Source organism: Cygnus atratus, chromosome Z (genome assembly GCF_013377495.2).
Source record: "Cygnus atratus isolate AKBS03 ecotype Queensland, Australia chromosome Z, CAtr_DNAZoo_HiC_assembly, whole genome shotgun sequence".
Classification (NCBI taxonomy): domain Eukaryota; kingdom Metazoa; phylum Chordata; class Aves; order Anseriformes; family Anatidae; genus Cygnus; species Cygnus atratus.
The window spans coordinates 82,527,081-82,545,574 of record NC_066396.1 but is presented as its reverse complement, the minus strand read 5'-3'; the positions used below and the strand labels follow the sequence as shown (position 1 = coordinate 82,545,574).

General features: G+C 36.4%; 1 protein-coding gene across 14 annotated transcripts in view; it reads left to right on the top strand.

Moving 5' to 3' along the window:
- Window positions 1-18,494, top strand: part of FAM172A (family with sequence similarity 172 member A) — a 258,669-nt gene that overhangs the window by 45,692 nt on the left and 194,483 nt on the right. For all 14 annotated transcript variants that reach the window (XM_035568052.2, XM_035568056.2, XM_035568054.2 and 11 more), the window contains 2 exons: window positions 7,452-7,517; window positions 15,254-15,445. In XM_035568052.2, coding sequence (XP_035423945.1) covers window positions 7,452-7,517; window positions 15,254-15,445 — 258 coding nt within the window. The remainder of the gene's footprint in view (window positions 1-7,451; window positions 7,518-15,253; window positions 15,446-18,494) is intronic.

The following is an 18,494-nucleotide window of genomic DNA, read 5'->3' as shown; positions in this document are numbered from 1 at the left end:
TTTTGTGGATTTGTAAAATGCCATTGATTTTTTTTTATTTTTTATTTTTTTTTTAGCTTGCAGTGAGCAGAGCCTTTAGAAAGTTCATTCAGCTTTTAGGATTTTTTATTCTGGCATAGTGATGTTTGGGTGGGTTTTTTTGTTTGTTTTGTTTGTCCCAGTTCTTAGGTAAGTCTGTATCCAAGAGCAGTATGTCAAAAAGTTCCTTTGTATCTCTCATTGTTACTTATTGGCAGGTTTGTCACTCAAGGGTCAAAATAAAGCTCATTCAACCAAGGCAATGGCAGCCACAGAAGCAAGCCTCGGGTCAGTCCCACCATTTGAGATTTGCCGCAGGGCAGTCAGTTGGAATTCATTTTGCATTTTTTCACTGAACATTGCCACTCTTATCCTGCAGAAAGGAAAAAAGTTGTAGGTTGACTACTGTATGTTATAAGGATTGTTTCCTTCTCTTGCTCATGTTCTCTTTTTGCCTTTAAAGTGCTTATTATGATTTAGGAGACAAATCTTACAAACTAAGAAAAAACATTACGTGTACTGGTAATGGATCACTTGGTCATGGTATCGCTTCTCGTGGTTTATACTTGTTTATTTTTAAGATAAGTGATAAAACCTCCAACTGCATACACAGCCTTGGAGCTTTTAGAAAATTACTAGTAATACTAGGGGGTCTAATCTCAGAGGTTGAATTAAAATTATTTAAAAATAGTATTCTTTCTATATCTGTGAAATATATTTTTTTTTTCTAAGTTAGATTCAAGAAGGCTGTAAGTCAGTGCTGAATTGGTGGTTGGAAACATTTAAGAGGGCTTGGAAACTGACAGCAATTCTTTTGCTGTAGTGTGCAATGTCAAGTCAAACATACTACTTTAGGAAAAAAAGAACAGAAAGGCAAATGACGTTGATTTTGGTCTATATGTAGAATTGTCAGGCAAACTGGTAATGTTGAACGTTTTAAGTGCAATCGTGTCACAGGGTGGGAATTGACAAATGATTGAACCTAAAGGTTGAATTCTCTGCATTCTCTGAAGGAAAGGAACACTTGCATTTTTCTTTATTTCAACTTAAAGCATAGCAAATTGTATCCAAACAAGTTATTGTAGAAGTAGAGGTGGGCACATTTCGGTGCTTTTGAACAAATCCTTTTCAGTAATATTTCAGTTGTATATTTTTTCCCTTTTTTCCATGCTTTTCTTTACTACACATTTATTTAAGAGATTAAACTGAGGTTAAAGTATAGTTAACTCACAAGGTTAATAGAATAGTAAGTACAGCAGGAATGTGTTTAGTCTTGCTTACAGTAGGGCTTGTGAAAAAAGAGGAGGTCAGGCAAGAAGGAAAATGCCACACCATCTGTGTTTTATCAGCTACAATCTACTTAATTTCAAATTTAGCATCTACATGATTCTGACAAATTCGGACAGTAATAAAAACCTTCAGGTAAAATTGTCTTACTCTGCATTTTTGTATATCTTGAGAACTTTCTTGAAAAATGAATGAGAACAAGTGATCTGATGAGGTGTTTAAGGAGTGTTGTTTCACAAATGGGCATATTTGGAGGCAGAAGCCTTCTGTCCACTGAGCAAGTATGTCATTGCCAGTGTATCTGAGTCTGGATGTGAAGTAGAATAACTGTAAGAGAGTGGTTACATCTCATTTAGCCCTTGGGGCGATGAAAAGTGGTGATGAGCGGCAGTTATGGAGTTAGGGTTCTATTTGTTTTTGGAGCTGTTGTGAACAAGGAACATGACATGGGAATTTGAGACCCATCCAGCTTGATCTCGTCCACAAGAGTAATGTATTTAATCAATAATTTGATCGGTTTGCTTTTTTTTTTTTTTTTCCTTGAAATCTGCCTAGAAGTGTGTAGGAGCAGGCAGAGGTGTGGGCAACTTGTTTTAACAGCTTGGACTCCCCTATCCTTTCTGCAAAGTTTTGTGATCTGCCCTCTGTTGTGTGGCTGGCCGTAATGTGTGTTATCCTTTGTCGTGCCACGCGTGCTTTGTTCCTTGTCATGTGCTAACCACACACCAACCGTTGGGCACGGTTGCTGGTGTTTTGGTCATGAGGAGAGCACATATGGGAGCAGAGAGGGACATGTGGTGTCTGGTTGTCTTCAAAGAGTCTTTGTGGTTTGCGCTACCCAAAGGGCTCCTCACATCTGTCATGAATCCCTGAGTGTGGTAATGGTTTCCAGTTCGTACCGGTAGGTGCTGACTTAGAAGCAGAAGGCCACACATCACACAGACCTATATGACATTTCTTTAACACGTTTTTAGCAGAGAATTCATTCTGGGAAAGTAGTTTATTTTATTCTTGTTCCTTTTTCTCCTCTCCAGTGGGTTTACTATCCTGTTCGCACGCATAATATAGTGGTGGACAGTGACCTGTGGCTGGTTTGAAAGGGCACCCACTCAGGGAAAAAGAGAATTCAGAGAACCTGAGTTATGAAGCACAGCAGGGAGGGGGCCTGACTGGCAAGGCTCAGTGCACTTCATTGCATCCCAGCATGGTTTTTGATGTGGTATGTGCTCAAACAGCTCCTCTGGATTAGAATGCAGGTGTTACAAAACAAGTCATTGAGTTGTGACCTGGTCTGTGTACCTGGCTATCTCTGTTATGGGAAAGTTCACCACTGGGTCAGCTCCAGTTCTGCTTTTCCTTGTGTATGTCAAGCCGGTTCTTAAAATTTTTGATATTAGCTAGAATGCTTCTTTCCATTTCTTAATCAACTCAAATTGGTGGTATATTATTTTAAGCTGAGTTCCCATCTTGCTCTGTAGGCAGGCTTTTGGTTGCCCTCTTTTCCAGACCTCTGCTATTTAAAGATGTTCAATACGTATCACATCTGACTTTGCACTGAAGAGTCTCTTTTGTATTTGTCTACACTTATAATCATGTTTAGGCTTCAGTACTTCAGTATCTTTGTAACTAGTTAGTCTCAATGGCTCTTAGTCTTTAATTTCTAGTTTCACACTGTTGTATGCAGATATTGATCTTTTGCTCACTTGGCTTCAGCATGGTTGCAAAGATTTTACAAATTATGCTGCTAACAGATTTTTTCAGTACTTCTTGGCAATTGAAAACAGTCCTCAACATGAACAATACAATCTTAGAAGAACAGAAGCCATATGAAGCCAGGGCCTTCCTAATCAGTGTCTACTACAATTACACATACCAGAACTGTGTTTCCATCTGCAGTTTTGGTTTTGCTCTGTAGACTGCATGGAACGTTGTTTTTGCTGCCATTGTTAAAGCTATTTAGCAATGCAAGAGCAATACTCTGCCTAAAAATGAGATAAGGTGTTTCTTCTTCTCTTTCTGTGGTGTTCTCTTGTTGTCTCTATCTTCTTTGCTGTCTGTCCAGGTCATCAATTTAATTGCTCTGTAATTAAAATGAGTTCTGTTGTGTATCCACGTAAGAGAACTGGATTAAATTTATCTTTGTTGGGTTATCTCCTATCTGTATTTCTTATTTCTGTCAATTCCTAGCTGTCGGTATTTAATTTTGCATCATTGATGTCTTTTGATACCATTGGTTGAATCCTCTTAGAAATACAGTAAATTGTACTGATCATGACATAGACCTATCCTCCAATTATGCGTAAGACTTTTGAACTTCACAGATGTCATATTTGTGGCCACTAGTACTTTGAAAAGGTATTTCTGGAGATATTTACACTGTTTAGATCCTACTTAAAGGATCCTACTTAAAACATTCTTTTAAACTCTTCAGAAGGGCAACAGTGAGCATTAAACTTTGATTCCTGTCCTGACCAACACATATTACTGCTCTCAATGCAGTCCACAGTAGACGAAGGAGAACTGTTGCAAGGAAATGATAGGAGAACTTAGGTACTTGTATTTTTAGTGCACCTAAGAGAGTAAGCTGCTGTTCTTACTGATCGGGATGTGTTGCACTCAGTTGTCTGTGGTCCCTGCTCTCAGCAGCCCAGCTTTGTTCTAGGAACTCTTCTGGTCCAGCAAAAGTAAGAAAAGCTGTGACACTGCTGATGGCTGAAAATCCTTGGGCTTGCGGAAAGTGGGGTGTTGGCTCTTTAGCTCACTGAAGCAAAATTGAAGTACAAGCCATTTAGCTTCCTTCCCGAGGATCACTTTGTGCTGGAAGGAAAGTTTCTCTTGGTTCACAGTTTTAATACATTTTTGGGGAGTGAGAGTGCTAGGCTAACCATTTTTTTGTGGTGGGGAAAGATTTCTCCCATGCTATCAGAATAGGGGATGAGAGGCATGGATTTGCCTTGTTTTTTGTGTTTTTTTTGTTTGTTTGTTTGTTTGTTTTCCCAGTTCTCACTGCTGGCAATGAGAAGACTAGGCTCCCAGTGTTCGTACAAGAAATATGAAGAACAAGAACAACCATTTTTCCTCCTTTCTTCTTGATGCCATTGATTTCACACACTGTGGAGCAGGCCTCATTCTTGCTTCTTTTTCCTGTTCCATCTCAGACACTTGGTGCTGCCTGCTCACCAGCAGCCTTGTCACCTGCAGTGCAGAATACTGCTTGCGCTGTTGGCACACCTCATGAGCTGGAAAAGCTTTATAAAAAGCAAAAATATTCAGGTTAATCTGAGTAAAATGCTTAGGGCTCTCTAGCAAGTGTTACAGTTTGCCATGAGAATGGCTTGTACTGGATAAGTGACAATACCTCCAGTCCCAAGCAACTATGTGACAGATAGTTAGTCCAGAAGAATTCATAGAGTCTAGCCATATTCACTTTCTCATTCAAGGAACCAAGATTCTGCAACAATTTTCAGATCTTAAAGATTCTACCAGTATACATAAACTGATAATATTAAGAAGTAGTGGCTATTTAAATGGTCTAGATTTGTTGTAGTAAGACTTAATTTTTACTAAATAAATAACATAGCACACTTCCCTTCCCTCCTTGATACAGAAAAAGAAACAAAGGTGTTTTTTTTTCAAAATTACAGATCAACCATAAAATCACAAGATGATGATGTTTTCAGATGTGGGAAATTCAGGGATTTGGTACTACTTCAGGAAATTTTGTGTCACCTTCTGTCCTTTCAAGCTGACAGTGTACCAGCCTTTGCTGAGATATCCCTGAACCTGTTCATCTCCTGCTGCCAAAAAAACCCTCTTGTGGTCTTAGATACACCGGGGCAGTTCACAGCAGTTTTTCTTCAAGTTTGTCTCAACCTTGGAGACCATCCAGCTGCTGAGTTGCCTGAATCTCACTATTTGCATTAGAAACCCCATCCTACTGTATCTTTCTTAATGTTTTCTTTCATTAAAAGCATTCATTAGGTTAGGTCTTTGCCATACAGGAGAGTGCTCTCCTGATTTCACCGTTCCCCTTTTAAGGCTGTTATCACTATTTGTTATACTAGAGCAGTGCATAAAGAGCCAGTTAGGATCAGAGCCCCATTGAGTCTGGCTCTGGAAAAAATCAGTAAAGGTTTCCTTCTGCCCTGAAGACATCACAGTCTAAATAGATAAGAGAGAATAGAAGAAATAGATATGTAACACATAGCTGAAAAAAAAAAGAGGAGGTTTTTGCAAGTGGTGTCTAAATATATTTTCTTTGTAGCAATTTTTTTCTCTTCCAAGTTTTCTAGTATTTTTGATGGTTAGTAGCTGCCTGGGTTTAGAGTGAAAAATAAAATTTCTACGTTTCAGGCCATATTATCATTACACTCTTTTTAATGTCTGTACAACATCAGCATCTGAGACTGCAGGAACTTAACTGCTTTACTTGTTGGCATTACACTGAAGTTGATTTCGGTGAACCATAAAAAGTTTGGCCCTGAAGGTAAAATTACACTATATGCATGTTCCTAACATACTGCTTTGGGGATAAACATGTCTTAAATCAACTCATCGCTCACAGCTAAATTCCTTCTCCAAATGCAGTTTCCCTGTAGATAGTAATGTTTAGTTAGACTGATTTTCTTTAAAACCATAAAGTTTTTTTGAACATAATTCTATCAATGAACATATTTGAGCAAAGAATTCACAGAATCTTAATAAAGATTTATTTATTTTTTGTGTAGTAGGGGGTAGGGATGGCGGGGGATGGGTACGACTTTTTTAATTAGCTTCCATCAGTACCTCTAATTCGTTCAAATATGTTCCAAACGTTTGCATATTGCGTTTGCTCACATGTACATAATGAAAACTTTTGGACTTCATTGAAACTTTATTTGGTAATTCTGCATTAGGAAAATTAAAATTGAAGTTTATGATACCCTGGCTCCTACTTGCTCAGTTCATAGTGTGTTGTTAAGATGCCATCACTTGAGAGCTTTGTTACAGCAGCGTTTCTGTTGCAGCTTAATATGCTGTGGGTTCAGATGGCAGTAATTGTGGCCTTGAGCAGTTGGACTAAAGAATACCAGCTGGGTTTGTACCCAGATATTCTTAGATTAATATTTCGTGACTTAAATCTTGTCCTGTCTGGAATTTAAATGTAGTTCCCCAAGCTTTAAAGGGAAGGCAAGCACCATTTGAGGCTCTTAATGAGCATTTTTTTTCCTCTTTAATTTGACTTTTTTTTTTTTTCAAACTTCTGTAGCCAGTGAAATCCAGGCAGTTACTTCCGAACCATTTTTACAACCCCATATGGACAAAGCACTTTAGTTTGTTTTGCAGCTTAATTCCCAAATTAATAATAGTTAGAAAGTTCTTCCATCTGCATCTCCATTTTCTTACAATATATAAGGAAGAAAAAATTTCCCTAGGTATTAGGCAAACCTTTGAAGTGTGAACAACTTGGTTACGTTTGAGACAGCAACTCTTTGGTTGCGAGTAAGTTGATTTTTTTTTTTGGTTGCTCTTGAAATAATTCCTTTTGTTTCAGGTCTAAAATTTCAATTTTATTTCTACATGGAGACAAGAGACTTAAACTCCCCCATACTGGGGAATCAGTTGGGCTTTTTTTCTATTTAGAACACCTTTGACCCATCCCTCCCCAGTTCAGTGAATAGAAATGGCAAGGCAACTTGTGCTGAGGGTGACTAAAGATCTGCTCTCCATGTAGCTCAAGAAGTGAACCTGCAGGGGAGAGGGTTTCAGGAGTCTTGCTTATGGAAAAAGATGCTTTTAAAGTATTTCTTTGCAAAAGAGAGCCTTTCTTGTACCCCTGAGTATATATTAATTGGTTATAATCCTTAGTTTTGAGGCACATAATTATTCACACAGCAGCAGGTGATGGATTCACAGGTACAGTTACAATTTCTTTGTACTGGCAAGCAGCCTTTGCTGAGAGCCAGAGAGGACCATTTTGTATAAGTCCCTAAGTTCTGCACTTAGTTGTACAGCGAAGAATTCAGATACATCACAAAACATACGCAAGTGCTTAGACGTTTCACCAGCTAGCCTTTAAGTTGTCTGCCTGGATATGTCATTACTGTAGGTGGTTTAACTTCTGTTTGCTTTTCTTTTTCTTGTGGTCTGTTTTTTTTTTCTTACAGATTATTACTAAATATGTTTATGGACTACTGGAAAAGGAATGCCATTTGAAAAAAGTAACTCTCCCGGTAAGTATAAATATTTTTCGAAGATGTTGTTTGCTTGGATCTGTGAAAAGCAGGGACTTCAATCCAGAGTTCAGATAAAGATAAGATGTGCCCGGCCTCTGCATGGTGTTGTCTCAGGACACTGACTTCATGTGCAGCATGTGTGTGCATTTGTCGAGATGGATCTGCCTGACTTCTCATGTGCTTGATTTCTGTAGCTGAGCCTTCCTTGCCTTGACAGACTCCAGAATGTGCTAATTTTGGTAGAGGCACCACAAAATTTTTGAAAAACATTTGTGAATGTTTTGAGACCTCTACAGATGGGTTCCCAGAGCTAAAGACAGGTGTCTGTACATACAGAGTAATAAACTCAAAACAGAGTCTCAGTAAACTGATCCATGTCTAGTTTATACTTTTTTTAAACACACAATTTCAGGAGCTTATAACATGTATGTGCTATAAAGTGTTGATGTTGTTCGGTGAAAACACTTGATCAGCCCTTAGAAGTGATGAAGCAGTCCCCAGACAGCACATGAGAGTATTGCTGTCTATAAGTGTATGCGAGAACATGATGTTGTTTGGGTATTTTTATATTCTGTGGGGAGACAGTAGTGTGACTGTGCTGTGTAGGTTTTCCATCACTATTCTAAACGATTCATGTGGTATTTGAGAAGCTTTTCCACTACAGTTGTTCTCAGCCAGCCCTTCATAATCAGCAGAGAAAAAGCCATTTCAGGCATGGAAGTAAAATTTCCTTTTACTTTCATAGTTCTATAACATTTTGCAATTCCCTTTTCCATTCCCCAAGCATTGTTCAGGGAATGTTTTGATAACCTGTCCTAGCTGCTGAGTTTCCTGGCTAGGCTTTGCCAACGTCTTCATCATCAGGGCAGAAGTGTCTGGGAGCTGCACAGGACTGTGCGGGGGATCAGCAGCTGGTAAGCCCAGTATTGTTGCACCCCTGCCTTGAGACCACCTGAGAAAGCTTCCTTTGCTTCAGATTTCTCTGCATGAACAGGAGAGGATTGGGCTTATTGTGACAGCCTGCCTGATGCAGTGCTTGGTGTGGGATCTCTAACTTCTCTGCACAACTAGTTTTCTCCACTGGGGAAGTTTTGGTCCAGGAATGCTTCTGTATTCCAGACTGGTAATGTGTCAAAAGACTTCCTCAAGCAATGTCACACTCTGAAACCTGGAAGCTGTCATTTTTAAACTTTTATGTGCCCGAATTTTGAGGCTATGTAACTTTCTTTGTAATAAGAATGTGCATATAGGTATTGCAACATTAAGCTTCAAAAACGTAGCACCATACTGCCATCACCTCCATTACATCTGTGGGTTCTCTTCTGCCCTACTCTGAGATTTGTGTGTCTAGCTTGGGAGAAGAATAGCTCCTTGTATAACTCTACTTGTTGAAATGATCTGTATTTGCTCTTAATTACAAATTGTGTAGTAATCATTGATCTACTGATGGAGTTTGTCAGTAGCACACTTAAACCATTCTCCAACATATTCCAGTTTTTGCAAAGTGTCGTGAGTATACTGCATTTTGGAGTGAAGGAAGAACTCACAATGCAACCATTTTATTCTGAGCAGTGTGGAAAATTTGGCACAAGGTATGAATCCCATTCTTCAGTAACGGTTTTTATTCATAGAAAGCCCTTACCAGAATCAAAACTAGGTTATGAAGAAAACTACAAAAATGAGGCAGAAGGTGAACAATGAGAGCTGTCTAAAGGTTGTGGTTAAGTCACCCAACAAGCTCCAAGGAACAGCACAAGGAAATGTATTTTAAATTAGTAAGGGAGGCTAATAGAAATAGTAAGATGGTTTGTAGCAATTGTAAGCCCCATGCAGGTGAGGAAAAAAGGGGTCTAACTGCTGGTTAGATATGTTAGATACAAAATCACACTGAGATCACCCAAAATTAAATTAGAAGAGCTTGTTAAAGTTGTAAAAGTTATTAATAAAACAGCTGATGAGACCGATAGATGAGCTGCAAGCAAAACAAATGCTCAGCTCAAATGAGAACAATTAAAGTGATTATTTCCAGTAGTATATATCCAGAGGTTTCCACACCACACTGGACTCATTTATTTATTTATTTGAAACAGGATATCGTTCTGAGGAACTGTCTCAAATTGGCATGTCAGTAGAAGAGATCTTAGAATGAATTGTTTTATTGTACAATAGCCAGCTTCCTGGATGAGATGGTTTTTAAGCCCAAGGTTCTTTAAGAAGTCAAGTATGAAGGTGCAGAACAACAAACTAGTGTATAACTTACTGCTCAGATCAGCTACTTTCAAAAGAGGCACAGAAAAAAAAGTAAGTATATGATGATTTTTGTAGCATTCCAGGAGAGATTCCTAGAGCTGTGTATCAGGAAGAAATAATATACTGGGGCAAAAGTCAGTACAGCCTTCATTTTAAAAGATCTACTAGAATGCACTGACGGCCTGAAAATCACAAGATCTTGTCAATAAAAGACACTGTACCTGTATTTCCAGTAATCTGCCAACAAGCTTGCAGAGTGGTTCTAAAGAAGACACTGCATTGGCGTAAGAGGAGAGAGTCCGCTTATGAGTTAATAATAGGCTAAAAGGTAAAGAAAGAAAAAAAAAAAAAAAGGTGTTCATACTTCACAGATGAAAGAAGTTTTGGCTGATGCAGTGTTGTTAAGGGGTGCACTGATACATATTTGTAAATAAAAGGAAAGAGGAATTGATAGAATGTAAATAACTTTTCTGATTTTTTCTAAAATAATAAAGAATACTGATATCTAAAGCTGATTGTGATGAGTTTGAGCATTATTTCATGATGCTGAATGATTGGATGATAAAATGACATGAGATTCAATTCTGGTAAATGTGAAATTACGGGGAAAAGATCTCACTCTGTAAACACAATGGTGGCCTCTAAATGAGCTATTACTACTCAGGAAAGATCTTGGAGTGATTGTGAATAGCTCTCTGAGAACATCAGTTAGTGCTCAATGGCAGTCAAAAACCCTCAAAGCAAATAGGATGTTAGGAATTATGAAGTGTTAAGGACAAAACAGAAAAACATCATCATTCCGGTCATTATGTGGGCCCCCATCTTGAACACTGCGTGGAGTCTGGACACCGTATCAAAAAGGATATATAGAATTAAAAAAAAAAATACAGAGGAGGGTTGCGAGGATGATCACAGGAATTAAATGCTTTTCAGACAAAGAAAGGTTAGACAGAAAGATTCTTCAGCTTGGAAAATAGATGACTGAGGAAGGAATATGACAAATCTATAAAATCATGAAAGCTGTAGAGAAGATGAATAGGGAATGGTTTTTCACTTTTTTTCATAATAGAGAAGGTAAGGGGCATCAAGTTTAAATTATCAGGCAGGAGATCTCTGCTGAAAGAGAGGAAGTACCTTTTTTCATAAAGGTCCCAATTATATTGTAGAACTCATTGCCACAGCATACTATTAAGGAGAAAGGTACAAATGCATTCAAAAAAAACATTTGACAGTATTAAGGTGTGACAGGTACATTGAACTGTCATACTTGCTTGTCCAGTAACAAACTGGATCAGGAAGCCCCAAAGTCACTGGTTGCCAAAAAGAGGGAAGAATCATTCTTTAAATACTCTTTTCTCATACTTATTCCCCTAAGTGATCTGGCAGAAAAAGGACCCTTATCCTGATCATTGTGGCCACTCTGTTGTAAACACCTTACATAAATATTTCAGAGGTAAATTTGGAATCATTCTTCCCCAACTTTGTCACAAGGTGATCAGAAAGTCAGTGTACTGGCCTTTCTTTTTCTGTCGGTTCATTATGAAGTTGATGGTGTAATGATGTTTGAATACAAGAAATGTCTTTCAGGACTGTGTTAAGTGGAGTGCATTTTTTTCCAATACGATTTTAGTAGTGCACTGAAATGCTGTGCTCCAGAGGTTCGCTACGACAGCATTTCATGTTCTCTCATCTTCCTTAATTTCCACATCATGGACAAAGTCCAACTCTGCTGTCTTTATTTTGCTTTCTCAGGTGACAGCTTCAGTTTTAGACTCAATTATTTGTAAATTTCCATTCAGATATAAAAATAAGAACAGTTTGGGAATCTGGGAAGTTTGCTTGTTACTTCATTACTTTAGCATCTATGCCAGATATAAATCCAAACTTTTTTTCCTCCAGAGAGGCTTAGATGTTATTGTTAGTGTAAAATACTGTAGTTCTTTTAATGTTCAAAATCTACGGCTGGACTTGAAAATTTACATGAAGAAACTCATATTCAGGGAGAAGCAGTGCAATTATTTCTTTTAAATTTCTCATTTTGTGCTCCATTGAAGGTTATATTATTAGTACAAAGAAGACTGCAGGTTTTTTATCCAGATGAAGCTTTTGTATTTCTCTGGTTTTAATGGCATAATCAGTGATTGATCTTTGCTGTTCTTTAGCTGTTGAGGACAAATAGAGGGTGCTTCTGAATTAAATGCATCTTTAACAGCTTCTGGGAAGGCTTGAGATGGAAGTTTAAATAATTACCAACATGTTTTATTGACGATGGTATTGAAAGGTCTCACTTTGCAGAATCTTCTAACTTATCAATGCTTTGCTCTTTCACTTCAATAGATAAAACTTCATTCAGTAGTTCTCTTGATCTACTAGAAAGCCAAGAACTATTTTTCTGTGAGAAAACAATGGTCTTTTATCTCCACGGATTATCCATTTTGGTTATTTTGTTACCCAAATCCAGTCAATACTTGTTTTGTTTTGTTTTTTTTTTAAATTTCACCAGTTTCAGGTGTGTTAATTTAGTTGTAGTAATCACGAATTGATAATTAGCAGCTTGTAGTATTGATCAGTAGTTTTCACTTAATTTTTTTTTTGAAAAAATAAGGATATTCAATTTTGTAAAGACTGTAACATAAGTAAGTTAGTGATCTTTATGTAGAACAACTTAACAGAAAACTTCTTTGTCTTGCAACACAAATGACCAGTTTTCTTCCTACACCTGCTGATCATAATTCCTCCAGTCTTTTTGACTCTTTTCAGTTTCTGTTCTGTTTATTTGCCCTGTTCTTTCCTCCAGTCTCAAGGTACGCCTGTTTCACCTCTTTGTAGGCTCTCAGTATATGTTTTTTATGGCGTTTCTTAATATGTGTAAGAAAGATATTAGTGATTTTTTCCCTTTAAAATTTTGAAATGAAGCAATCTCAAACTTTAAACTTCAAGTGGGCAGAATTAAAGACCCCTAGAGCCTAGATGAGTCTCATGCATCTTAGACTGCTGATGGCTGAGATCTGAAAATTGATGATGTCTTAGCGTGGAGGTTAGAATAAAATTGGATTTCCAGTGTATTTTGTTGTTACCCTAAGTATTGATAGCAACTCTGCAAAATACCAACTGGTCTGCAGTTGAAATATTTTATACACTGGTACTACTACATCATGTGATAGCTCGTCAGAGATGGAACTCATGGAAAAATCACTTCACTGTTTGAAAACTGTAAGAACTTCATTATGTGTGCATAACTCATCAGAGAATTCCTCATAACTGTAGACATTCATAAAACTTAACATATAGTTTTGCATTGGAAAAATAAATCTGAGAAAAGGAAAATTAAACTTTAATAGTAATTTTAAGCAGTAAATTATCAGCAGAATATAGGTTGGTTTGACATTCTTAGCTACGAATTATTGGAAGGTTGTTACTGGAAGTGAATAATAAAGTTGAATTAAGTTGTTAAATTAAACAAATTGAAGCTCTGCGTTTTACTGAATTTATTCAATTTGTCTTTAAACAAAGGATCATGAGTAGCTCCAGAAGTGCAAGTGGCTAATAAAAATAAATTATTTTACATGGACTCAGTGTGTCTAGCACTAAGTGATACTCTACATTGATTCGTCAATAAAGTAATGTTGTGTACAAGAGTGACCTTTATGTGCATTCTTTAGTGAAAGGGTGATTTAATGAATTACTTCTGTTTGAAGAAAAATTAGCTTGAAGAAAAGAAAGTTTCCAAGTGTAATGAAGTTGAGGAAAGGAATGAAGGGTTAGTTTTCAGTAGCTTGGTAGATTTTTTTTTTACTTTTTTAGATCAGCATAACTGCGAAAATGTGAACTAGTTATATTGTGTCTTCTACTACATATTACAGGTGCTGGTATTTCCTCAATAGTGAACAAAAAATTGGTTTATAAATACTAAAACATACAGTTTAGTTATATGTTAGTCTGAAGTACAAATTCGCAATGTTTTGTCCTAATTATAATATTGTAAGTATTCAGTTTATGTGCCAAAAGACAATTACCTCATATCATTACCTCATTACTATTTGAAATTTAGCACTTTCTAACTATTTGCATCTTCTACATTGTTTTAATAAATCAGTACTGATACTTCAGAAGTGGCAATGTGATGAGAAGACAAGTACATTTCCTGTTGTAGACTGTGAAAGTTGGGATACCTGAGATGTTACATCGTTTTGGAGCAGGGCATAGGGTCTTCAGCCCTGTGGCAGATGCTGAATGTTCTTCCAGTTAGGAACTCACTTTGTTCAAGTAAACTCATTGGCTTCATGAAAAAAAAAAAAAAAAAGGCCTTAAGAAGAATCTGGAGATTCACATGGAATTACTTTTTCCAGAGGGAAAGTGAATCAGAAAACATACCCAGGAATGAGAGAAAAACTGAAGCATTCTGAGTAGCCAGTTCCCTTTTCTCAGCGTAAGGCTCACATCTTCTTGAGCTTGATTTCATCACTGTTGCAGGGCGTAAGGCAATCCAAGGCTATTCCTAGCAGCCATATAGTTAACCTGTGTGGGCCATGAGGTGAGGAGTACAGGAGAGTAAAGAGATTTCCGTGCTCTGTCCTTTTCCTTGCATTCACGTGGGAGAAAAGGAAGAATGGATAGCCATCAGCATCTCTCTTTTGCCGTGAGCCAGGCTTGCTAATCCAAGTATGGGCCTGTTTTATAGAACCTCTTTTTTTTTATAGAGCAAAAAGTGTACCTTTATTCTCTAGAGTAAGGACAAAACCTGGAATTAGATTGTAGTTTACTCAATATCAAATCTGCTTGTTGATCTGTTCTTAGCGTAGAGTAACTATGCACTGACCCTGGTGCAGGACTCTTAATGAAGCCAATATTTAAATCCAAATTGGATTTCTATATTTTATTTGGCCTATCCTATTAAATTTATAATAGACAAATTTACCATGCTGGTTCATACATGGCTTATTGGGTATTTAAGTTGAGGTAGCTGAGATGGAACTCTAGGATGTTTTTCATATTCGATCAGACTTTCATTGTTGCTTCAGGCATAACAGAGGTGACAAATTACTTGTTTTTGTTTGTTTGTTTGTTTGTTTGTTTGTTTCCAGAGGTTGTTTTTTTATGGATTCTCTCTTTCACCAGTAAATTTCTGTAAATAAGCTTTAGCATGCTTTTTACACCCACCTTCCCCCTTCCCTCCTCCTTTTGTTTGGATACAGTAAGTTTAAATCTCTTTTGGATAACTGTTCTAAAGCATGGTATGTTTTTATGGTTCAAAGTTAAATAGCATAAATATTAGCGTCTGCTTTATTTTTCTTTAGTGCTGGGCACACATTAGTCCTTAAAACATATATATATATTTATATATATAACATATATATATACACACAAGTATTTGTTAAAGGGTGAAAGTTTTGATACCAGTCCTGGGAGCTAGCTTTGTAACTACAGATGTTCTTTTAAAATTTTTTATTGGTGCTTAAAAGTGTGTATTGCTGTAATTGCAGGTTGATGCAACCGAGAGTGAACCAAAGAGCTTTATTTTTATGAGTGAAGATGCCTTAACAAATCCTGACAAACTGTTGGTCCTAATCCATGGTAATGGTGTTGTCAGAGCAGGTCAGTGGGCTAGGAGACTTATAATTAACGAAGATCTGGACAGTGGCACACAGATACCATACATAAAGAGAGCTGTTGAGGTAAGTGGAAGTGTATGTATGTACAGTTGTGTCTGTATATGTATGTGTACTTATATATGAAGAGCTATGAATCTAGGATGTTTTAATTTATTAATCTATTAATCAGTATTCTTCATTTCGCTGTGTGATCATTTTATTTGTGATGCAAATACTTGCTTGTTGGTTGTTGTTTTTTTTCAGAACTTTTGTCTAATAGAAGCAAGTTTCTCTCTTACAGTAAAACAAAAAATTTGTTGTATGTCATATTGTGGTGGCACTGCCATGTAGTTTAGTATGGCAGCTAACATGACAAGAGCCCTTAACAGGCGATGAGATGCAATAGAAGGCACTACAGAAATTTGTTATGATTTGAAGTGTTTTCTTTTACATTTCATTAAATTTGTACGTATTCTCACTCAACGTCTGTTGTAATCTTATGATAACATGAGCTTTCATGATAACAGCAGGCTTTTTTGCTAGGCTTGTACTGAATTTATTAGAGGCACAGTCTTTTTCAGTTTTGCACTGAATACTGATTCATTCTGATTCACCTATCAATATTTGACAGTTAAAAACATTTACATTTTATGGACACTATTCTGTTGTGTTTGCATGTATGTGAGAGACACTGCACAATTTGTGTAATATTTTTAACATGGAACTTTGTAGGTATAATACATCTCTTGCATCATGCTACCTAAATGAAATTTCCTGCAGTCGACATTTGAAAAGCCTATTTAAAATTCACTATTTCAATTATATTTACTAAGTTATTCTTAGTAGCAGTATTGTCACTGTGATTGTTGCACATTTTACTAAGTAAAGTTGAATTTTTTTCAGTTGACTTTAAAATATTCGGTAAGACTCAGAGACAGATCCAAAAATACTTCATGGTTCTAGAGTATGATACAGATGTATATGGTGAGTCAAGTGTAGGAGGTTAATTTCTGGATTGAGAGTTCCAGAACTTTTCCCAAGAAAGTTGGAGAGATATAGTTCCTTAAATTTTCCTCATGGTGCTTACACTCCTTCATTTTTGTTCTTTCCTAAATATGGTGCTGTCTTGGCTAATACGAGATGTTGAGCACTTAAGACTGGGATAGTATCCCTAAATTACAAATTCTGAAGAGAGTGTGTCTAGGAGAGGAGAATTACAGGCTCTTTTTCCCGTTTTGTTTTGTTTTGTTTTTTTTTTTATCCAATGGCTGTGCCAGTGGAACACAGAGCAGAGCTCTGTTCCCTCAAATGTATAACCTTAAAAACAGATTTTGTATTTCTGCATTTTGAGTGCTTCTTTCAAATACGCATGAAAATAACCAAACAGTTTGATGACAAAATATCTTAAACAGTGTAGTCATTTGATCCCATCAGGATATCAGACTTTATGCTCTTACCTTTAGACTTTCTTCTTTCTTAACAAGTATTTATTTATTTATTTGTAGTCTTTAGTTGAATAATTCCAGATACTGTAAAATCTGCATTTTTGTCCCTTGTAAAATTCTGGCAAGTATGCTAAATGCAATGATTACTATCTGCAATGATTTTCTTCATGTAAAATGAACCTTAAATCATATCAAGTTATTTATATCAAATTATATTGTTTTAAATATGTTGATATTATTGGTATAATGTAATCACTGCAGTGAGAATTAGACATATATCTGGTATATACAAGGCAATATTTTATGGAAATCAAACCCCAGTGTGAAGATACTTGGAACCTTTATGTTTTGACTAAAGTAAAAAAAAAAAAAAAAAAAAAAAAAGGAGAGAGAGAAGACAGGGCCGATATCATGTCTACTTCATGTACAGATCATATAGATTAAATTTCTAAGTGCAGAAGATTACGATAGAATGAGTATAAGGTCTCCAATTTTAGTTACCAATAATAAAAATTACATCTATTTCTGGGTTTTCTGGAGTTCAGTGCTATAGCTGATTTAGGCACTTCTGTCTCTTATGAAATGAAATAACTGGCCTAGATAGTAAATAGTTTGAATGAAAGTTGTGATAACTCCTCATGCAGTGTTGCCACTTTGGAGGAAGGAATTATTTTCCTTGATCTTTCAGTGTTTCTTCTAAGAAGAGGTCTCATCTTTGAATGAAACCAGTAAACCTTGTCAAAGCATTAGATTACAGTGCTGATGACAGGAAAACATGGATTTTATTTTATTTTATTTTGTTTTGTTTTGTTTTGTTTTAATAATAAACTGTGTGAATTTGAAGTGGATAATAGTATCCGGGATTTGAAAATTCCCCTGATCTGTTGTGAATGTGAAAAATGTTCATGTAGCTTAAAACATTTGCTGTCAACTAGGGTTTCATTTGTAAAAAATAATTGAAAAAATAATTTGCAAAAGCAATACTTTAACCTTTTGTGCAGATACTAGTCCAGAAATATATTCAATTTACAGACATTTGCAACACCTCTACTTTCCTTAAAATAAAACAAAAACAAAACAAAGGAGAATTTATATAGGCCAAAACTATATCTTTCTCTGCTGCTTTTCTCTGTGTACAGTGGTGAAACTACCACAAGCAATTTCAGTTAATTTCTTGGAAAAAATGAAAACGGACATACAAAAGCTGAAGGTGTCAGTAGACAATGGACATAGCACTCCTAACCAGGAAGTAGATGAAGAAAAAAATTAGAAGAAAGTATTTATTTCTGGCACTGCACTTTCAAGAAGAAGAAGAAGAAAAAAGCTTCTCTCTTAAAGTGTGTGTGAATCAGGGAGCAATGGAAAGGCTTAAAGTTTATCAGGTTTCTAGTGACTTGGGGCTGATACACATTGGAAAGAAAAGATCCAAGAAGAAATAGGAGAAATCTCCTGGTGGGATTTCCAGTAGCTAGAAACCCTTTTTTTTTTTTTTTTTATCTGGGTGATTCCTGTAGGTAGTACTTCTTCCATCTTTCATATCAAACTGTATTTTTCTGTGTGCAATAGGTGTTGGGAGTAGTTTACAAAGTTTTATGTAAAGGAGGTAAGATTAATGTGTTAGATTAGAAATTCAACTTTGGTAGCGTAAAAGGTTTTCTAGAAAATACAGAAGAAAACAAACAAGCAAC